This window comes from Salmo salar, chromosome 03 (genome assembly GCF_965601325.2).
Source record: "Salmo salar chromosome 03, fSalSal1, whole genome shotgun sequence".
Lineage (NCBI taxonomy): Eukaryota > Metazoa > Chordata > Actinopteri > Salmoniformes > Salmonidae > Salmo > Salmo salar.
In genome coordinates, this window is record NC_138293.1 from 84240758 (window position 1) to 84264800 (window position 24043).

Below are 24043 nucleotides of genomic sequence, written 5' to 3' on the forward strand. Positions count from 1 at the left end.
TGGTCTAATACACTGTAACAGCACAGCTAGATACCAGACTGGTCTAATACACTGCAACAACACGGCTAGATACCCGCCTACTCTCTCATAACTAACTGTTACATAGGAAATGTATAAGTCCAGTGGTGCCTGTTAAGGCTAGGGAGAGACTAGGAGAAGGAGGGAAAGAGAGAGAGAGAAAGGGAGGAAAAAATGTGTAAAACCAAGAGAAGTTGAGTGTGTGTTGTGTGTGTGTGTGTGAAAGAGAGAAAAAGAGAAAAAAAGAGCATGAAAGAAAGCGAGAGAGTGAGAGTTAAGCAGTGATAACCATTAAGGTGATGACCCCTTCACTATCAGAAACCCATCTCTATCTATTCTTTCTCTCTCTCGCTCTCTGTCTCCCTCTCTGTCTCTCTGTCTCTCTGTCTCTCCCTCTCTCTGTCTCTCCCTCTCTCTGTCTCTCGCCTCCTCTCTGTCTCTCTGTCCCTCTCCGTCTCTCCCTCTGTCTGTCTCTCCCTCTCTCTGTCTCTCCCTCTCTCTGTCTCTCCCTCTCTCTGTCTCTCCCTCTCTTTGTCTCTCTGTCTCTCCCTCTCTCTGTCTCTCCCTCTCTTTGTCTCTGTCTCTCCCTCTCTCTGTCTCTGTCTCTCCCCCTCGTCTCTGTCTCTCCCTCTCTCTGTCTCTCCCTCTCTCCCTCTCTTTGTCTCTCTGTCTCTCCCTCTCTTTGTCTCTCTGTCTCTCCCTCTCTTTGTCTCTCTGTCTCTCCCTCTCTTTGTCTCTCCCTCTCTTTGTCTCTCTGTCTCTCCCTCTCTTTGTCTCTCTGTCTCTCCCTCTCTCTGTCTCTCCCTCTCTTTGTCTCTCTGTCTCTCCCTCTCTTTGTCTCTCTGTCTCTCCCTCTCTTTGTCTCTCTCTCTCCATTAGAGTAGGTGTCAGAACATAAGGCTCAGTGGAGTCATCACACACTAATTGGTAGAGAATCGTCTCATCCTACCAGCCCTAGTGCATGAGGAGGAACAAGCCCCCTTTGTGTTGGGCTAGGGGAGCAGGTGTTGTGTCATGTTTCATAGCAGCAGCAATCCTTCACAATCCAGCAAAACAATCCAGCCCACTCAAGCTAATTAATAGGGCCCTTGTTCATTAGGCGACTCCCACACAATACAACAGTCAGTGTAGTGCTAGTGGGCCAAACCTGTTTTTCATTGGAATACAGTGCTGTTCGAATGCTTTACAGAGCAGTCGTTTTCAAGGTACTATCATAATCGTCAGTGTTTGCTTAGGTTGTACACCCTGGAATGTTTCCAATGGTGTGTGTGTGTGTGTGTGTGTGTGTGTGTGTGTGTGTGTGTGTGTGTGTGTGTGTGTGTGTGTGTGTGTGTGTGTGTGTGAGTGAGTGAGTGAGAATGGGTTTTCACCTTGCTAACGAGCTGCTGACAGATGGACCAAGCAGTGCACCGTGCCAGACAGTTGTTTGGTCAGGACATCCTCCATTAGCCACAGAGAATAACACACACATAATCATCCTCTAGTCAACCGCTGAGCCCACACACCTGCCTGGGGTTACCTTGGCCAAAACCCCGGGGCTCTGCCTGCAGTTTCAGCAGGTACAGTGACCTAGCCACTTAGCACTAATCCAGCTAGAACGAAGAGACACAGCATTAAAACCAATGACTGATTGACAGGGCTTCACTGACTACAGTTTACTGACACTGACTGTATAGGGGAAACTGCTCTAAGTGCATAAGGTAAAAGTAGTCCTTAACCCCAGATCTAGGACCAGATCAGCCTACTCCTGATCCTAACCTAAATTATTATAGGCAGTGATGTAAAGTACACTTCATGACCAAAAGTATGTGGACACCTGCTCATTGAATATCTCATTCCAAAATCATGGGCATTAATATGGAGTTGGTCCCCCCTTTGCTGCTATAACAGCCTCCACTCTTCTGGGAAGGCTTTCCACTAGATGTTGGAACATTGCTATGGGGACTTGCTTCCATTCAGCCACAAAAGCATTAGTGAGGTTGCACACTGATGTTGGGCAATTAGGCCTGGCTCGCAGTCGGCACTCCAATTCATCCCAAAGGTGTTCGATGGGGTTGAGGTCAGGGTTCTGTAGAGGCCAGTCAAGTTCTTCCACACTGATCTTGACAAACCATTTCTGTATGGACCTCGCTTTGTGCACTGGGGCATTGCCATGCTGAAACAGGAAAGGGCCTTCCCCAAACTGTTGCCACAAAGTTGGAAGCACAGAATCGTCTAGAATAAGGGGCCTGTAGCCCGAACCATGAAAAACAGCTCCAGACCATTATTCCCCCTCCACCAAACTTTACAGTTGGCACTATGCATTGGGGCAGGTAGTGTATTGCTGTCATCTGCCATACCCAGATTCGTCCATCAGACTGCCAGACGGTGAAGCGTGATTCATCACTCCAGAGAACGCGTTTCCACTGCTCCAGAGTCCAATGGTGGCGAGCTTTACACCATTCCAGCTGACGCTTAGCATTGCGCATGGTGATCTTAGGCTTGTGTGCGGCTGCTCGGCCATGGAAACCTATTTTTATGAAGCTCCCGACGAACAGTTCTTGTGCTGATGTTGCTTCCAGAGGCAGTTTGGAACTCGGTAGTGAGTGTTGCAACCGATGATAAATTATTTTTACGCATTTTTACGCACCACACACTTCAGCACTCAGTGCCGTTCTGTGAGCTTATGTGACATACCACTTCGTGGCTGAGCTGTTGTTGCTCCTAAACGTTTCCACTTCACAATAACAGCACTTACAGTTGACTGGGACAGCTCTAGCAGGGCAGAAATTTGACGAACTGACTTGTTGGAAAGGTGGCATCCTATGATGCTGCCACGTTGAAGGTCACTGGGCTCTCTGATAAGGCCATTCTACTGCCAATGTTTGTCTAGGGAGATTGCATGGCTGTGTGCTCGATTTTATACACCTGTCAGCAACGGGTGTGGCTAAAATAGCCAAATCCACTAATTTGAAGAGGTGTCCACATACTTTTGTATATATAGTGTACTTAAGTAAAAATACTTTAAAGTACTACTTAAGTAGTTTTTTGGGGTATCTGTACTTTACTATTTATATTTTTGCCAACTTTTAATTTTCCTCCACTGTATTCCTAAAGAAAATGATGTACTTTTTACTTAATACATTTTCTCTGACACCCAAAAGTAGTCATTACATTTTGAATGCTTAGCAGGAAAGGAAAATGGTCAAATTCATGCACTTATCAAGAAAACATCCCTACTGCCTCTGATCTGGCGGACTCACTAAACACACATGCTTCGTTTGTAAATGATGTCTGAGTGTTGGAGTGTACCCCTGGTTATCCGTACATTTAAAAACAAGAAACTTGTGCCATCTGGTTTGCTTAATATAAGGAATGTGAAATGATTTATACTTTTACTTTTGATACTTAAGTATATTTAAAACCAAATCGTTTTTTACTTTAACTCAGGTATTTTACTGGGCGACTTTCACTTTTACATGAGTTATTTTCTATCAAGGTATCTTTAATTTTACTCAAGTATGACAATTGGGTACTTTTTCCACCACTGATTATAGGGACCCTGAATCAGTGGGTAGGGAGTAACTTCACTTAGCGCTAATCTAGCCAACACAGACAGGGTTTCAATGACTATACCACTCTGAGCTGAAACTGTACACCCAGACTGTGTTCATTAGAAATCCCTTTCACTTGGTCCTGTCAAAACACAGCTGATGCTGTTGAGCCCCAGTCATACAGGAAGGGAGAAGGCCAAGGCTTTTAACTGTGTTGTGTTCAGAAGAGGACACCAATACAGGCTCTTGATCTACAAATACCTTTTTGAATATGATGTGGTGGAATGTCACAGATGGTTGCTGAATGCTGCTTTGCAGACATATTGTGGGAGGTAATGCATAGACGTAGAATGAGATTCTATTGTTATGAATTGAAGAGCACAGTAGAGACAAACAGTACTGTATTGTCTCAAGTATATGGGCTCTCTGAGTGTTTACAGTATCTAAGCAGTGGGGAGGGGAGTCAGTGGAATGTCCTACAGTACTGCATTGAACTATACCCTGTATTAACCCAATGGAGCCCATTGTATTTACTGTCCTGTGTAGTCATCCGTCTCTGTCTCCCTGGGCGTGTGTGTATTCAGGTTCAGGGCAGGGTATCTCTGTCTCTCTCCCTGGGCGTGTGTGTATTCAGGTTCAGGGCAGGGCATCTCTGTCTCTCTCCCTGGGCGTGTGTATTCAGGTTCAGGGCAGGGTATCTCTGTCTCTCTCCCTGGGCGTGTGTGTATTCAGGTTCAGGGCAGGGCATCTCTGTCTCTCTCCCTGGGCGTGTGTATTCAGGTTCAGGGCAGGGTATCTCTGTCTCGCTCCCTGGGCGTGTGTATTCAGGTTCAGGGCAGGGCATCTCTGTCTCTCTCCCTGGGCGTGTGTGTATTCAGGTTCAGGGCAGGGCATCTCTGTCTCTCTCCCTGGGCGTGTGTATTCAGGTTCAGGGCAGGGTATCTCTGTCTCTCTCCCTGGGCGTGTGTGTATTCAGGTTCAGGGCAGGGTATCTCTGTCTCTCTCCCTGGGCGTGTGTGTATTCAGGTTCAGGGCAGGGTATCTCTGTCAATTACATTTCAATTTAAGGGGCTTTATTAGGAACTGGACCTTTTTTGGAACACCATTATTTTTGTCTTACTGAGATTTACTGTCAGGGTCCAGGTCTGACAGAATCTGTGCAGAAGATCTAGGCCTCTCTGTCTCTCTTTCTGGATGTGTGTAATGGGTGTCGTTGGGTAGAGAGGACCAAGGCACAGCGGGTTGCGTGCTCATCATTATTATTTATTAACATGTGAACACGGAAAAACAATAAACAAAGAAATGACAGGAACAGTTTTACAGGCTATAATAACAAGCAGTGCAAAATCAACTACCCACAAATCCCCAGGCGAAAACACGCAACTAATATATGACTCCCAATCAGGAACAACGACGTACAGCTGTTCCTGATCGGGAGCCACACAGACCACACAGAAATAAACAAACTAGAAAACCAACCTAGAATACAAAACCCAGAACATACACCAAAACCCCGTAATACATAAATAAAACACCCTTCTACAATACACATAACCCCCGAACCACATAAAACAAATACCCTCTGCCACGTCCTGACCAACCTACAAATACAAATAACCCCTATACTGGTCAGGACGTGACAATGTGTATCTTCAGGTTCAGGGCAGGGACTCTTTAGTCTCTATATAAACATGATAAAACCTATTTATGGACCTTAGAGCACATGGACAGGGAGTGACCTGGCCTGTTATTGTCATCTAACAGACACAGGAAGCTAGCTCCCATAGCTACAGTTCACTCTCACTGTTTCCTGTTGCTGGACAGACAGAGGGACATCAAAGCATTGAAAGCAACTCCTCCCTCTAGTGCCAGTGTGTGTGCAGCCGTCCGTGTTACTCATACTGTATGGGCAGGACTGGAATGGTATAGCCGTCCGTGTTACTCATACTGTATGGGCAGGACTGGAATGGTAATAGCCGTCCGTGTTACTCATACTGTATGGCAGGACTGGAATGGTATAGCCGTCCGTGTTACTCATACTGTATGGCAGGACTGGAATGGTATAGCCGTCCGTGTTACTCATACTGTATGGGCAGGACTGGAATGGTATAGCCGTCCGTGTTACTCATACTGTATGGGCAGGACTGGAATGGTATAGCCGTCCGTGTTACTCATACTGTATGGGCAGGACTGGAATGGTATAGCCGTCCGTGTTACTCATACTGTATGGGCAGGACTGGAATGGTATAGCCGTCCGTGTTACTCATACTGTATGGGCAGGACTGGAATGGTATAGCCGTCCGTGTTACTCATACTGTATGGGCAGGACTGGAATGGTATAGCCGTCCGTGTTACTCATACTGTATGGGCAGGACTGGAATGGTATAGCTGTGCGTGTGTGTGTGATTGTGTGTGTCTCTCTTTGTTGGGGTCTACTGTATCCAACTGCTCTGCCTGCCATATTACGGTTTGTTTATACTGTTTCCAGCCTTGTGTTTTCACCACAACGCTATGGTAACGTCATGGTAATGCTACGAGCCAGGTTAGGTTTAGTTAAACTAAGCTAGATTCTGTTTGGCTCTGTGTGACTTTCATTTGACCCTGTGTTTTTGATGCGGTGTATTTTACGTCCTGATGCGGTGTATTTTACGTCCGCCCTGTATTTGACCCTGTTTTACCCTGTTTTGGCCCTGTTAGGCCCTGATGTACTGCTCTGGGGTCAGGGCTCATGGGAATGTGTCTGGGGGTCTGATTGAGAGGGTGTATGGTGAGCAGGATCAGTATGTTCCACACGTCTGCTTCTCCCCTGTCTGTCTCCTTCTATCCCTCTATCTCTGACCCTCTGCTATCCCCCCCATCCCTTCTTTCTCCCACACATTCATGCCTCATATGTTTCTCTCCCGTCTGTATCCTGCTTTCAGACTGATGAACAACCTCTCCCCACTATCAGCCTGTCCTCCTTAATCTCAACTAAAACATGTGAGAGATGAGGCCGGAGTCCAGGCCGTGTTATAGCAGTGGTATCATTAGAGGGGTTAAACCAGGCACATGTGGCCCTGCACACGCATGAAGGATGAGCATTGAGACTGCTGCCACACGAGGTCACACCTGTGTACACACACACTGATAAGCACAAACCCAAACATTCACAAGCAAGCACACATCCATTTGCATGTACATAGGGGAGTAAAAGGCCTCTTGGGGTCTCACTCTGTATCCCTTATCTCAGACACATGTTCAATCACCCCACTCCCTCTCTCTCTCTGACATGTTCTATAAACCCCCTTAATTAGGGTGTTCCAACCCCATTTCTCAAAGCCCACCTCATTAGGGTCTCATTAGGACCATTGTAAACTAGCTGATTGGAGTCTGTCTCCTTCTCTCTCACCACTTGTCTAAAGTTTACGTCTAAAGTTTACAAACCAAGCATCTACTGGTCCATAGTTCCATGATTATTAAGACATCAGACTCCCTCCTCCCTCTCCCACCAATCCCCTGCACCTCTATCCTCCTCCTGGACTAGCCCTTCTTCCCAGCCTCCTCCTCACAAACCTATCCTCCTCACCTTCATGAAAAATAAACACCTTCATGGAGCTCCACAGTCCCCCACCCTTCTTTAGTCTCTAACCACTTGCCCTCTTTCAACACCCATCCTTCCCTCCTCCACCCATCCCCCTCTCCTCTCCCCTCCTCCACCCATCCCCCTCTCCTCTCCCCTCCTCCACCCATCCCCTCTCTCCTCACCTCTATGAGTCTGTCCTGTGGTCTGAGCCCGGCGTGGTCGGCTGGAGACCCAGGGTCCAGGGAGCGGATGTACTGGCCCGGCCGGGACTTCTCACTGTGCAGGTTGAAGCCGTAGCCAGTCTCGACCCGCACCAGGTGGCACAGCCTGGGGAACAGCTCCGATGGGTCCACTGGTGGCCGCGCCACCTGGACATGGGCATTAACATGGGCCAAAGCCTCCTGTAGTGAACAGAGAGAAAGATACATAATATAATCTACAGTCTAGTCATATACACTACTGAGTACTCAAAGAAGTCTTGTCAAATTGAAGTACAGAAAGAAGTTTGGATCCCTCCAATAGTCTTTATTGCTTGTTTGTGTTCTCTACCAAACAAACACCACTAATGTGTTTAATTTGTTGTCCATTATCACAGGGAAATGAAATGTGTCTTCTGCTTGATCCCAACCCCTACCTATCTACTGTATATCCTGTTTAACTTGAGTCAGAGAAGCAGAACAGATTGAAGATACCACCCCTACCTATCTACTGTATATCCTGTTTAACTTGAGTCAGAGTAGCAGAACAGATTGAAGATACCACCCCTACCTATCTACTGTATATCCTGTTTAACTTGAGTCAGAGAAGCAGAACAGATTGAAGATACCACCCCTACCTATCTACTGTATATCCTGTTTAACTTGAGTCAGAAAAGCAGAACAGATTGAAGATACCACCCCTACCTATCTACTGTATATCCTGTTTAACTTGAGTCAGAGTAGCAGAACAGATTGAAGATACCACCCCTACCTATCTACTGTATATCCTGTTTAACTTGAGTCAGAGAAGCAGAACAGATTGAAGATACCACCCCTACCTATCTACTGTATATCCTGTTTAACTTGAGTCAGAGAAGCAGAACAGATTGAAGATACCACCCCTACCTATCTACTGTATATCCTGTTTAACTTGAGTCAGAGAAGCAGAACAGATTGAAGATATGACCCCTACCTATCTACTGTATATCCTGTTTAACTTGAGTCAGAGAAGCAGAACAGATTGAAGATATGACCCCTACCTATCTACTGTATAAACAGCTGAAGAACCCTTTTAGGTTCTAGATTGCACCTTTTATTCTAAGAGTGTAGACTACACTGTACATGGGTATCACAGTAAATGTTGAGTATCTGTGTAAAAGGTCACAATGAGCATCTAGGTTCATTCACCAACAATACGTGTCACTGGTGTCAGAGTGTTATTAATGACATGGTGTAACCTCACCTCCACTGTGGGGTGATAAAGAGTTGTTAGGGAGTGGTAAAGGGGGTGTAGGGGGTCTGGGCTAACCCCCATATGGGACCCTATCCCTCAAACACCCAATGCAGAACGTATACCTGACACACGTTATCAGTGTGTTTGTGTGTGTGTGTGTGTGTGTGTGTGTGTGTGTGTGGTGTGTGTGTACTATCACACAATATCTGCATTATACATCGCCTGTCATCAGACAATACATCGAGTCCTGCCAAGGTATTTTTAGCAGACAGACACACAGGGTGTGGTGCATTATGTTGGCTCACATGGAGGGACAACAACAACAGTCGTCCATTCGCTGGGCATAGAAGGAGAGAAGGAGGGAGGGATGGGTGTGGGATGGAAGGAGTACGCAGATGAATGGATGTCACTTTTAGAAGTATTAAGAGGTAGATATCTAATAGGGGAGGGAAAATCTGTTTTAATACTTATTAAATCTCTCTCTCTCTCCTCTCTCTCTCTCTCTCTCTCTCTCTCTCTCTCCTCAACACCAAAATATAAATCATGGCCCATTTCATGGACAGAATTCCATAAAATTGCTTAACCCAACAGCGTTCTGGGAAGGATGCCCTAAGAAAGTCATCCAGGCCTGGTCTGGAGTACAATGGAATGATTCAGACTGATTTCATTCAAATTAATTCTTATTGGAGGAGAAGCAGGAAGTGACCGCAAGGCCAGGAGGAAGGGGTGGGGCTTAATAGAGAGAGGTCACTTAGCTATTAGCGCCCTGGGATCTGTCCTGGATCCACATAGAGAGAGATAGAGGAGGGAGGGATGGAGGGGGAAAGCGAGATTGAGAGAAAGAGAGGAAATAAAGAGAGAGGAAAGAGGGAGAGAGGTATAGAGAGAGATGAAGAGAAAAAGTTGAGGAGAGGAAAGAGAAAGAGAGGTTGTGTGTATGTATGAAAGAGAAAGAAGAAACGAGAGAGTTGAAACAGAGAGAGTGAGTGAGTGAGTGAGTTAGGAAGGTCTGAGAGTAAGGTAAACAGTGTGAACAGCCCTGCTGGTAGACATTAGCAAGGGGAGACGGCCGTCCCTGCCAAGCCAACCTCTGACTGCCTCTAGATGCCCGTCCACACAGCACTAATCACCCCCTGGAGGGTGGCCCATGTCATCGTCCCTCTGTACGTGTGTGTGTTTTCCTCTTTCTGTGCCAAAGGCCCCCTTCGCTCTACCTTAGCCAGCACCATCTGTGAGGGCCAATCTAGGCTGAGGTGCAGCGAAACGGGAGATGTCTTATTAAAGAGTGGTGATTGGTTAAGGCTTGGAGGAAAAACAATGCATCAGTTAACAAGAAGGGACTTGGAAGTTATGAGAAGCCTTCTGAGGATCTGTCCAAGCCAAGTGGTCATAACAACTCTGACAATACTGTATATCTAAATGGGATTTCTCTATTTCTGCAAGCCAGATGGCAATGATCAAATGTCAGTACACCAACAGTCGTTCATGTGATTGTTTTCTCCTGTTTCTGAAGGGCAAGATAACATATATTAAATGAATGGAGAAAAAACAGAGGAGAACTAAACAAAGGAAAATAATCAATGTTATGACTTGATGTATGTTATGACATGATCATTTAGAGACGATATATGTTATGACACGATCATTATGAGACAATGTATGTTATGACACGATTATTATGAGACGATATATGTTATGACACGATCATTATGAGACATGTATGTTATGACACGATCATTATGAGACATGTATGTTATGACATGATCCTTATGAGACATGTATGTTATGACACGATCATTATGAGACGATATATATTATGACACGATCATTATGAGACGATGTATGTTATGACACAATCATTATGAGACGATGTATGCTATGACACGATCATTATGAGACAATGTATGTTATGACATGATCATTATGAGACGATGTTTGAGCATACCTTATACAAACATTAAAGAAGTGGTTGTTACATGTGGTGTACTGCACTGAGCTTGGTGTTACAACATCTTTCAGTTATAGTCACTCTCACACCTGTGACGGGTGTGGAGGGACTGGTTAGTTGAGCTGACAGCCAGCAGAGATAGAGAATATAAATCACAACACTGCCAAATATGGCCGCCCTCCAGGCTTCACTCCTCCAACTCCACTTGGCAACAGTGTGGGAGTTTTGGAGCCAACTGGGAACAAGAATAAGAGGTATTTCCTATCTAGGTTAATGATGATATCTGGAATTCTGGATGGATATAAAGCCAGTGTACATGTGGTAGTTTCATTTCCAACTAGATTTGTTATTTTTCAGGTGGGGTTAGGCAGTTTTCAACCTCCACCCCTATTTATGAGGGAAAATGGACTATTCCAACGCTATCACTGTAGAAAAGACTTGGATTGATCCATGTTAGAATTATACTTTTTTTTTGGGGGGGGGGGGGTTCTTTGATTTTCTCTCTAATGAGTCAGTGGCTTTTAGATATTTTGATGAGAAACAGAACAAAATCGAGTTTTTGTTTTTCCCTTCTGTCGGCAAACAAGCCTATAATCAGGAAATCACTTCAGGGTGAGAACTCCATCCTTGTTTTGGAAAATCGAGTGTTCTGTTTAGGAACTCTGTACAGAATAACATTCTCCACTCCCATTCCAATATGTGTGAGCTACGTTTCTGTTCTGAACACGGCCATTGGAAAGTAACAGGCATAAATCCTAATGATTCCTAAAGGAAAATCCAAACAGAATGTTTTCCACCTTCATGATATCCATACAACATAGTCAGGCTGAGTGCAGGGCTTTTCCTGGTCAAGTCACATTGTCAGGAAACAGTATGCACTGTAAGTAGGGTCAGGACTTTTACCTGACCACATGACCTGACCAGGAAGAACTCAAGGCCCTGATATTAGGATAGAACTAGCCCCTGGTATTAGAATAGACCTAGGCCCTGGTATTAGAATAGAACTAGGTCCTGGTATTAGGATAGAACTAGGTCCTGGTATTAGGATAGAACTAGGTCCTGGTATTAGGATAGACCTAGGCCCTGGTATTAGAATAGACCTAGGTCCTGGTATTAGAATAGAACTAGGTCCTGGTATTAGAATAGAACTAGGCCCTGGTATTAGAATATAACTAGGTCCTGGTATTAGGATAGAACTAGGTCCTGGTATTAGAATAGAACTAGGCCCTGGTATTAGGATAGACCTAGGCCCTGGTATTAGAATAGACCTAGGTCCTGGTATTAGGATAGAACTAGGTCCTGGTATTAGGATAGAACTAGCCCCTGGTATTAGAATAGAACTAGGTCCTGGTATTAGAATATAACTAGGTCCTGGTATTAGGATAGAACTAGGTCCTGGTATTAGGATAGAACTACCCCTGGTATTAGGATAGAACTAGGTCCTGGTATTAAAATAGAACTAGGCCCTGGTATTAGGATAGACCTAGGTCCTGGTATTAGAATAGAACCAGGTCCTGGTATTAGAATAGAACTAGGTCCTGGTATTAGAATAGAACTAGGTCCTGGTATTAGAATAGAACTAGGTCCTGGTATTGGAATAGAACTAGCCCCTGGTATTAGAATAGAACTAGCCCCTGGTATTAGAATAGAACTAGGCCCTGGTATTAGGATATAACTAGGTCCTGGTATTAGAATAGAACTAGGTCCTGGTATTAGGATAGAACTAGCCCCTGGTATTAGGATAGAACTAGGTCCTGGTATTAGAATAGAACTAGGTCCTGGTATTAGAATAGAACTAGGTCCTGGTATTAGAATAGAACGAGGTCCTGGTATTAGAATAGAACTAGGTCCTGGTATTAAAATATAACTAGGTCCTGGTATTAGAATAGAACGAGGTCCTGGTATTAGAATAGAACTAGGTCCTGGTATTAAAATATAACTAGGTCCTGGTATTAGGATAGAACTAGCCCCTGGTATTAGAATAGAACTAGGTCCTGGTATTAGAATAGACCTAGGTCCTGGTATTAGAATAGAACTAGGTCCTGGTATTAGAATAGAACTAGGTCCTGGTATTAGGATAGAACTAGCCCCTGGTATTAGAATAGAACTAGCCCCTGGTATTAGAATAGAACTAGCCCCTGGTATTAGAATAGAACTAGCCCCTGGTATTAGAATAGAACTAGGCCCTGGTATTAGGATAGAACTAGGTCCTGGTATTAGAATAGAACTAGGTCCTGGTATTAGAATAGAACTAGGCCCTGGTATTAGAATAGAACTAGGCCCTGGTATTAGAATAGAACTAGGTCCTGGTATTAGAATAGAACTAGGTCCTGGTATTAGAATAGACCTAGGTCCTGGTATTAGAATAGAACTAGGTCCTGGTATTAGAATAGAACTAGGTCCTGGTATTAGAATAGACCTAGGTCCTGGTATTAGAATAGAACTAGGTCCTGGTATTAGGATAGACACTAGGCCCTGGTATTAGAATAGAACTAGGTCCTGGTATTAGAATAGAACTAGGTCCTGGTATTAGAATAGAACTAGGTCCTGGTATTAGGATAGAACTAGCCCCTGGTATTAGAATAGACCTAGGACCTGGTATTAGAATATAACTAGGTCCTGGTATTAGGATAGAACTAGGTCCTGGTATTAGAATAGACCTAGGACCTGGTATTAGAATATAACTAGGTCCTGGTATTAGGATAGAACTAGGTCCTGGTATTAGGATAGAACTAGCCCCTGGTATTAGAATAGACCTAGGACCTGGTATTAGAATATAACTAGGTCCTGGTATTAGGATAGAACTAGGTCCTGGTATTAGGATAGAACTAGCCCCTGGTATTAGAATAGAACTAGGTCCTGGTATTAGAATAGAACTAGCCCCTGGTATTAGAATAGAACTAGGTCCTGGTATTAGAATATAACTTGCCCCTGGTATTAGAATAGAACTAGGCCCTGGTATTAGAATAGAACTAGGTCCTGTTATTAGAATATAACTAGGTCCTGGTATTAGGATAGAACTAGGTCCTGGTATTAGAATAGGACTAGGTCCTGGTATTAGGATAGAACTAGGTCCTGGTATTAGAATAGAACTAGGTCCTGGTATTAGAATAGAACTAGGTCCTGGTATTAGAATAGAACTAGGTCCTGGTATTAGAATATAACTAGCCCCTGGTATTAGAATAGAACTAGGTCCTGGTATTAGAATATAACTAGCCCCTGGTATTAGAATAGAACTAGGTCCTGGTATTAGGATAGAACTAGGTCCTGGTATTAGGATAGAACTAGCCCCTGGTATTAGAATAGAACTAGGTCCTGGTATAAGAATATAACTAGCCCCTGGTATTAGGATAGAACTAGGTCCTGGTATTAGAATAGAACTAGTTCCTGGTATTAGAATATAACTTGCCCCTGGTATTAGAATAGAACTAGGTCCTGGTATTAGAATAGAACTAGGTCCTGGTATTAGAATAGAACTAGGTCCTGGTATTAGAATATAACTAGGTCCTGGTATTAGAATATAACTAGGTCCTGGTATTAGAATAGAACTAGGTCCTGGTATTAGAATAGAACTAGGTCCTGGTATTAGAATAGAACTAGGTCCTGTTATTAGAATAGAACTAGGTCCTGGTATTAGAATATAACTTGCCCCTGGTATTAGAATAGAACTAGGTCCTGGTATTAGAATAGAACGAGGCCCTGGTATTAGAATATAACTAGGTCCTGGTATTAGGATATAACTAGCCCCTGGTATTAGAATAGAACTAGGTCCTGGTATTAGGATAGACCTAGGACCTGGTATTAGAATATAACTAGGTCCTGGTATTAGAATAGGACTAGGTCCTGGTATTAGGATATAACTAGGTCCTGGTATTAGGATAGAACTAGGTCCTGGTATTAGAATATAACTAGGTCCTGGTATTAGAATAGAACTAGGTCCTGGTATTAGAATAGAACTAGGTCCTGGTATTAGAATATAACTAGGTCCTGGTATTAGGATAGAACTAGCCCCTGGTATTAGAATAGAACTAGGTCCTGGTATTAGGATAGACCTAGGTCCTGGTATTAGAATAGGACTAGGTCCTGGTATTAGAATAGGACTAGGTCCTGGTATTAGGATATAACTAGGTCCTGGTATTAGGATAGAACTAGGTCCTGGTATTAGAATATAACTAGGTCCTGGTATTAGAATAGAACTAGGTCCTGGTATTAGAATATAACTAGGTCCTGGTATTAGGATAGGACTAGCCCCTGGTATTAGAATAGACCTAGGACCTGGTATTAGAATATAACTAGGTCCTGGTATTAGGATAGAACTAGGTCCTGGTATTAGAATTGAACTAGGTCCTGGTATTAGGATAGAACTAGCCACTGGTATTATAATAGACCTAGGACCTGGTATTAGAATATAACTAGGTCCTGGTATTAGGATAGAACTAGGTCCTGGTATTAGGATAGAACTAGCCCCTGGTATTAGAATAGAACTAGGTCCTGGTATTAGAATAGAACTAGCCCCTGGTATTAGAATAGAACTAGGTCCTGGTATTAGAATATAACTTGCCCCTGGTATTAGAATAGAACTAGGCCCTGGTATTAGAATAGAACTAGGTCCTGTTATTAGAATATAACTAGGTCCTGGTATTAGGATAGAACTAGGTCCTGGTATTAGAATAGGACTAGGTCCTGGTATTAGGATAGAACTAGGTCCTGGTATTAGAATAGAACTAGGTCCTGGTATTAGAATAGAACTAGGTCCTGGTATTAGAATATAACTAGGTCCTGGTATTAGAATATAACTAGGTCCTGGTATTAGAATAGAACTAGGTCCTGTATTAGGATAGAACTAGGTCCTGGTATTAAAATAGAACTAGGCCCTGGTATTAGGATAGAACTAGGTCCTGGTATTAGGATAGAACTAGGTCCTGGTATTAGGATAGAACTAGGTCCTGGTATTAGGATAGAACTAGGTCCTGGTATTAGAATAGAACTAGGTCCTGGTATTAGAATAGAACTAGGTCCTGGTATTAGAATATAACTAGGTCCTGGTATTAGAATAGACCTAGGCCCTGGTATTAGGATAGAACTAGGTCCTGGTATTAGAATAGAACTAGGTCCTGGTATTAGAATAGACCTAGGTCCTGGTATTAGAATAGAACTAGGTCCTGGTATTAGGATAGAACTAGGCCCTGGTATTAGAATAGAACTAGGTCCTGGTATTAGAATAGAACTAGGTCCTGGTATTAGAATAGAACTAGGTCCTGGTATTAGAATATAACTAGCCCCTGGTATTAGAATAGAACTAGGTCCTGGTATTAGGATAGAACTAGGTCCTGGTATTAGAATAGAACTAGGTCCTGGTATTAGAATATAACTAGCCCCTGGTATTAGAATAGAACTAGGTCCTGGTATTAGAATATAACTAGCCCCTGGTATTAGAATAGAACTAGGTCCTGGTATTAGGATAGAACTAGGTCCTGGTATTAGGATAGAACTAGCCCCTGGTATTAGAATAGAACTAGGTCCTGGTATAAGAATATAACTAGCCCCTGGTATTAGGATAGAACTAGGTCCTGGTATTAGAATAGAACTAGTTCCTGGTATTAGAATATAACTTGCCCCTGGTATTAGAATAGAACTAGGTCCTGGTATTAGAATAGAACTAGGTCCTGGTATTAGAATAGAACTAGGTCCTGGTATTAGAATATAACTAGGTCCTGGTATTAGAATATAACTAGGTCCTGGTATTAGAATAGAACTAGGTCCTGGTATTAGAATAGAACTAGGTCCTGGTATTAGAATAGAACTAGGTCCTGTTATTAGAATAGAACTAGGTCCTGGTATTAGAATATAACTTGCCCCTGGTATTAGAATAGAACTAGGTCCTGGTATTAGAATAGAACGAGGCCCTGGTATTAGAATATAACTAGGTCCTGGTATTAGGATATAACTAGCCCCTGGTATTAGAATAGAACTAGGTCCTGGTATTAGGATAGACCTAGGACCTGGTATTAGAATATAACTAGGTCCTGGTATTAGAATAGGACTAGGTCCTGGTATTAGGATATAACTAGGTCCTGGTATTAGGATAGAACTAGGTCCTGGTATTAGAATATAACTAGGTCCTGGTATTAGAATAGAACTAGGTCCTGGTATTAGAATAGAACTAGGTCCTGGTATTAGAATATAACTAGGTCCTGGTATTAGAATAGAACTAGGCCCTGGTATTAGAATAGAACTAGGTCCTGGTATTAGGATAGAACTAGGTCCTGGTATTAGAATAGAACTAGCCCCTGGTATTAGAATAGAACTAGGTCCTGGTATTAGGATAGACCTAGGTCCTGGTATTAGAATAGGACTAGGTCCTGGTATTAGAATAGGACTAGGTCCTGGTATTAGGATATAACTAGGTCCTGGTATTAGGATAGAACTAGGTCCTGGTATTAGAATATAACTAGGTCCTGGTATTAGAATAGAACTAGGTCCTGGTATTAGAATATAACTAGGTCCTGGTATTAGGATAGAACTAGGTCCCTGGTATTAGAATATAACTAGCCCCTGGTATTAGAATATAACTAGGTCCTGGTATTAGGATAGAACTAGGTCCTGGTATTAGAATAGAACTAGGCCCTGGTATTAGAATAGAACTAGCCCCTGGTATTAGAATAGAACTAGGCCCTGGTATTAGGATAGAACTAGGTCCTGGTATTAGAATAGAACTAGGTCCTGGTATTAAAATAGAACTAGGTCCTGGTATTAGGATAGAAAGAAGTACAGTGGGGCAAAAAAGTATTTAGTCAGCCACCAATTGTGCAAGTTCTCCCACTTAAAAAGATGAGAGAGGCCTGTAATTTGCATCATAGGTACACGTCAACTATGACAGATAAAATGAGAAAAAATATCCAGAAAATCACATTTTTCTGATTTTTAATGAATTTATTTGCAAATTATGGTGGAAAATAAGTATTTGGTCACCTACAAACAAGCAAGATTCTGGCTCTCACAGACCTGTAACTTATTCTTTAAGAGGCTCCTCTGTCCTCCACTCGTTAACTGTATTAATGGCACCTGTTTGAACTTGTTATCAGTATAAAAGACACCTGTCCACAAGCTCAAACAGTCACACTCCAAACTCCACTATGGCCAAGACCAAAGAGCTGTCAAAGGACACCAGAAACAAAATTGTAGACCTGCACCAGGCTGGGAAGACTGAATCTGCAAAAGGTAAGCAGCTTGGTTTGAAGAAATCAACTGTGGGAGCAATTATTAGGAAATGGAAGACATACAAGACCACTGATAATCTCCCTCGATCTGGGGCTCCACGCAAGATCTCACCCCGTGGGGTCAAAATGATCACAAGAACGGTGAGCAAAAATCCCAGAACCACACGGGGGGACCTAGTGAATGACCTGCAGAGAGCTGGAACCAAAGTAACAAAGCCTACCATCAGTAACACACTACGCCACCAGGGACTCAAATCCTGCAGTGCCAGACGTGTCCCCCTGCTTAAGCCAGTACATGTCCAGGCCCGTCTGAAGTTTGCTAGAGAGCATTTGGATGATCCAGAAGAGGATTGGGAGAATGTCATATGGTCAGATGAAACCAAAATATAACTTTTTGGTAAAAACTCAACTTGTCGTGTTTGGAGGACAAAGAATGCTGAGTTGCATCCAAAGAACACCATACCTACTGTGAAGCATGGGGGGGAAACATCATGCTTTGGGGCTGTTTTTCTGCAAAGGGACCAGGACGACTGATCCGTGTAAAGGAAAGAATGAATGGGGCCATGTATCGTGAGATTTTGAGTGAAAACCTCCTTCCATCAGCAAGGGCATTGAAGATGAAACGTGGCTGGGTCTTTCAGCATGACAATGATCCCAAACACACCACCCGGGAAACGAAGGAGTGGCTTCGTAAGAAGCATTTCAAGGTCCTGGAGTGGCCTAACCAGTCTCCAGATCTCAACCCCATAGAAAATCTTTGGAGGGAGTTGAAAGTCCGTGTTGCCCAGCGACAGCCCCAAAACATCACTGCTCTAGAGGAGATCTGCATGGAGGAATGGGCCAAAATACCAGCAACAGTGTGTGAAAACCTTGTGAAGACTTACAGAAAACATTTGACCTGTGTCATTGCCAACAAAGGATATATAACAAAGTATTGAGATAAACTTTTGTTATTGACCAAATACTTATTTTCCACCATAATTTGCAAATAAATTCCACACTGAACCACCCAGCCTCCCCAGCCTCTTTACCCCTCCACACTGAACCACCCAGCCCCCGTCTCCAGTCCCTTTGGCCCCTCCACACTGACCCACCCAGCCTCCCCAGTCTCCAGTCCCTTTACCCCTCCACACGGACCCACCCAGCCCCGTCCCCAGTCCCTTTACCCCTCCACACGGACCCACCCAGCCTCCCCAGTCTCCAGTCCCTTTACCCCTCCACACGGACCCACCCAGCCTCTCCAGTCCCCAGTCCCTTTACCCCTCCACACGGACCCACCCAGCCTCCCCAGTCCCCAGTCCCTTTACCCCTCCACACGGACCCACCCAGCCTCCCCCAGTCTCAAGTCCCTTTACCCCTCCACACTGACCCACCCAGCCTCCCCAGTCTCCAGTCCCTTTGGCCCCTCCACACTGACACCACATTCAGTAACACAGCCCCAGAGCAGTGCCCTGTTGACAGTCAGTGGATGATCTATCAATGAACATAGTGCCACGACATGCATTCCTTCCATTTCCTGTCTGTCTGTCTGTCTGTCTGTCTGTCTGTCTGTCTGTCTGTCTGTCTGTCTGTCTGTCTGTCTGTCTGTCTGTCTGTCTGTCTGTCTGTCTGTCTGTCTGTCTGTCTGTCTGTCTGTCTGTCTGTCTGTCTGTCTGTCTGTCTGTCTGTCTGTCTGTCTGTCTGTCTGTCTGTCTGTCTGTCTGTCTGTCTGTCTGTCTGTCTGTCTGTCTGTCTGTCTGTCTGTCTGTCTGTCTGTCTGTCTGTCTGTCTGTCTGTCTGTCTGTCTGTCTGTCTGTCTGTCTGTCTGTCTGCCTGCCTGCCTGCCTGTCTGCCTGTCTGCCTGCCTGCCTGCCTGCCTGCCTGCCTGCCTGCCTGCCTGCCTGCCTGCCTGCCTGCCTGCCTGCCTGCCTGCCTGCCTGCCTGCCTGCCTGCCTGCCTGCCTGCCTGCCTGCCTGCCTGCCTGCCTGCCTGCCTGCCTTTATGTGATGTGTTTGTCTCTGTTTGTATGAGGGCGTGTGCCCCCAGTCCTGCCTCAAGGACAAGACTCATCCCAATAAACGTCAACCTGCCCTGAGTGTGTGTCTGTACAGTATGTGGTGTGTGTGTGTACAGTATGTGGTGTGTGTCTGTACGGTGTGTGTGTACAGTATGTGGTGTGTGTCTGTACGGTGTGTGTGTGTACAGTATGTGGTGTGTGTGTCTGTACAGTATGTGGTGTGTGTCTGTACGGTGTGTGTGTGTGTACAGTATGTGGTGTGTGTGTGTCTGTACGGTGTGTGTGTGTACAGTATGTGGTGTGTGTGTGTCTGTACGGTGTGTGTGTGTACAGTATGTGGTGTGTGTGTGTCTGTACAGTATGTGGTGTGTGTCTGTACAGTGTGTGTGTGTACAGTATGTGGTGTGTGTTTGTACAGTATGTGGTGTGTGTCTGTACGGTGTGTGTGTGTACAGTATGTGGTGTGTGTGTCTGTACAGTATGTGGTGTGTGTCTGTACGGTGTGTGTGTGTACAGTATGTGGTGTGTGTCTGTACGGTGTGTGTGTACAGTATGTGGTGTGTGTCTGTACGGTGTGTGTGTGTACAGTATGTGGTGTGTGTCTGTATGGTGTGTGTCTGTACAGTATGTGGTGTGTATCTGTATGGTGTGTGTCTGTACAGTATGTGGTGTGTATCTGTATGGTGTGTGTGTGTGTGTACAGTATGTGGTGTGTGTCTGTACGGTGTGTGTGTGTACAGTATGTGGTGTGTGTCTGTACCGTGTGTGTGTGTGTGTGTGTACAGTATGTGGTGTGTGTGTGTGTGTCTGTACAGTATGTGGTGTGTGTCTGTACAGTGTGTCTACAGTATGTGGTGTGTGTGTGTCTGTACAGTATGTGGTGTGTGTCTGTACGGTGTGTGTGTGTACAGTATGTGGTGTGTGTGAGTAAGATTATGATGGAGCATGTGTCAATGTGTGTGTGTGTGTGTGTGTGTGTGTGTGTGTGTGTGTGTGTGTGTGTGTGTGTGTGTGTGTGTGTGTTTTCTCAAATGTGACCACTGGCTGTGTGTGTGTGTGTGTGTGTGTGTGGTTGATGGAATTAGATCGGTGCTGTTGTTGAATTATTCACAAAGAGACTGCTGGGATAGTTGGATCATGACCACTGTTAACCCCGTCACTACCAAGGATCATTGACTCTGTCTAGTACCACTACTCAGGACTGTGCCAGCCAGTGTGTGAAGTGAATGTGTGTGTGTTACTGTGTGTGTGAATGTGGTGTATCATAAGTGTGTGTGTGTGTGTGTGTGAATGTGGTGTATCATAAGTGTGTGTGTGTGTGTGTGTGTGTGTGTGTGTGTGTGTGTGTGTGGTGACATGTGGTGTATCATGTGTGTGTGTGTGTGTGTGTGTGTGTGTGTGTGTGTGTGTGTGTGTGTGTGTGTGTGTGTGTGTGTGGACGTGTTTAACTATTCTTGTGGGGACCAGAAGAAGGACCAGAAGTCCCCACAAGAATAGTAAACACATTTGACCAACTGGGGAGTTTGTTGGTCCCCACAAGGTCAAATGCTATTTCTAGGGGCTTAAGGTTAGAATTAGTGTTAGGGTTAGAACTAGGTTTGCGGTTAGGAGCTAGGGTTAGTTTTAGGGTTAAGGTTAGGTTATCGGGTTAAGGTTAGGTTTAGGTGTAAGGAAAAATAGGATATTGAATGGGACTGAATTGTGTGTCCCCACAAGGTTAGTTTTACAAGACTGTGTGTGTGTGTGTGTGTGTGTGTGCGCGCGCATTCGAGCGTGCGTGTGGTGATGCTTTGTCTGTAACCTAGTAGGGGAATCCCTAATGTGTGTGTGTGTTGTCATCGATGTATTCAGCTGTATGATTTCCATTAGGGGATTAATGCTAACCCAATATCCTCTGGAGAAGAGGATCACATTTCTTATGAGCCCTGAAGGTTACAGTGTGTGCAGTGTGTCCTGAAAACCATAAACACCTTCATTGGGGAAGACGGGCTCATAGTAATGGCTGGAACGGAATTAATGGAATGGTATCCGACAGATCAAACACATGGTTTTACTATGAGCCGTCCTCCCCTAAGTAGCCACCTGTGATACACACAGACTGTATATGGAAACATTCGACTAAAGCGGAAAACAGACCACAAGTGGGCTGAGCAAGCAGAGCGAGGCGGGTGGAAAGGACGGGCTGTTTGCTAGCAGGATAGTCCATATCTCCAATCTTTGCTGATAGCGATGTGTTTCCATTAGTGGATGAATTGGTCTGATGTACCATGTATGGAAAAGCCTCAACACTTAGCTACCTCAGACAGTTAAAAAAATTGAGACACGTTGTAATTGAGTGAGGCATCAAAGCGGACAACCCGCCCTTCCGGCTTCGGTTAGGTCATTATAATTCAAAACCATGCATTCTAAAATAAATCACACAGACGCCTTGCACACTCACCTTTAGGCCATAAGAGTCCAAAAAAAGACCAAAAATGTAATATGAGTTTTCCTAAGATTATTCCTGAAAGTCAGCTTGTCATTGCACTTTCCATGGCAAGTATTCCTACTCTAGTAAAACTGGAGAAAGGGTTGTAACATTTTCTGTAAAGACACTAACTGCACAGGATAGTACAGAACCCCTAGTGACATCATGGCAAACAAATCATCATAGAGTGAACGTGCCCTCAGCAGTAGCACATTGATGATGTCATGAGTACAAGGTATTGTCATGGTGACAGTAGTGTAACCAACACGGCCAGTTTAACTGACATCGCCGGGTCTCACCTTGGGGGCGTGGCCTTCAGGTAAAGGGTCAGATAAGAGGTCATCAACAGGTCAACAGTTAGGAGTTTTCAAAATCAGACACAATCTCATTAGGTGTTAAAAGTAATTACAGGAGAACCACAACACAAAGTCTATTCATATCTGTGAGGCTATGCATTAACATTACATTATGTGTAACTATAGTCATGGGCCTCATCATAATGAGGATAGTTTGGTAAGGCCAGTTTAAAATAGAGCAATTGCTGTATCTCTGAGATTCTGTGCATAGATGTTCTGCCCTCAAATAGAGAATGTGTGTGTGTGTGTGTGTGTCTGTCACACACAGTTCTCCCATTGCTCAATCTGAGGGGTGGGAGAAAGAGAAAGAGAGTGAGAAAGAGATCATGAAAGAGAGCGAGAGAGAGAGAGAAAGGAGGAGAAGAAGAAGAAAGGAAAGGAGAGACAGAGGTCAGGCAGCTAATTGTTTTTCCCACTGGCTGTATTACATAATAATCCCCTGTGTTACTGAGGCAATGGTGTGTGTGTGTGTGTGTGTTACTGAGGCAGCGGTGTGTGTGTGTGAGTTGAGTGTAATTGTGTGTGTGTTCTGCAGGCTGGGACAAACATGCTGGGATCTGTTTTCATGGCCTCCTCCTCTGGTTTATCATCAGATAGAGAAAACATAATGGTGTTCCAGAAAAGGTCCAGTTTCCAGGACCACAAATACAAATTCCATCTAGACAGCATTGCCCTAGAACACACAGAAAACGATACATACCTCGGCCTAAAAATAGGACAAACACCAAATTGAGACTCCATGAAGAATTCTGCAAAAATATCCTCAGTGTACAACGTAACACACCAAATAATGTATGCAGAGCAGAATTAGGCCGATACCCGCTAATTATCAAAATCCAGAAAAGAGACTTTCTATTCGACAACCACTTAAAAGGAAGCGATTTCCAAACTTTCCATAACAAAACCATCACCTCCAGAGAGATGAACCTGGAGAAGAGGCCCCACAGAGTAGCTAGCTGGTCCTGGGGGCTCTGTTCACAAACACAATCAGAGGAACAGGAACAGGCTCACTTGGTGGAGATGACAGAGCAGGGCTGGAGGAGTTACACTGGAGAGCTACTGGGTGTGCAGGTTTTTGTTCCAGCCCAGTAGTAGCACACCTGATACATCAAGCCAACTAATCAGCAAGCCATTTTTTACTCCTCTTATCGTTTCTTTAACCAGTGTGTTCGGGCTGGGATAAAACAAAAGCCTGCACATCTTGTAGATCAAATTGTAATCGCATTGTCAGGAAAAACTCCTGTCCCTAACCATAATGGACAGAGTCAAACTGTTCCTCCTTCAGTTGGAGTGCGAGATCAGCAGCTGTCAGCTGTACTGTAAAGCCTGGGATTGGATCCAACCCATTATTTTCACACTGCAGCCACCTTCACATATAATTCATCTGTATTGTGTTTCTGTGTGTGTCCTTGTGAGGCTTTGTGTGAGTGTGTGTGTGTGTGTGTGTGTGTGTGTGGTGTATCTGCGTATGTATCTGTGTGTATTTGTCTGAAGCTCCTCACACAGTGTGTT

At 44.3% G+C, this 24043-nt stretch overlaps 1 protein-coding gene across 2 annotated transcripts in view; it reads right to left on the reverse strand.

Moving 5' to 3' along the window:
- LOC106601791 (Na(+)/H(+) exchange regulatory cofactor NHE-RF2) overlaps nt 1–24043 on the reverse strand; it is a 65847-nt gene that overhangs the window by 7908 nt on the left and 33896 nt on the right. For both annotated transcript variants that reach the window (XM_045715604.2, XM_045715605.2), the window contains one exon: nt 7296–7514. In XM_045715604.2, coding sequence (XP_045571560.1) covers nt 7296–7514 — 219 coding nt within the window. The remainder of the gene's footprint in view (nt 1–7295; nt 7515–24043) is intronic.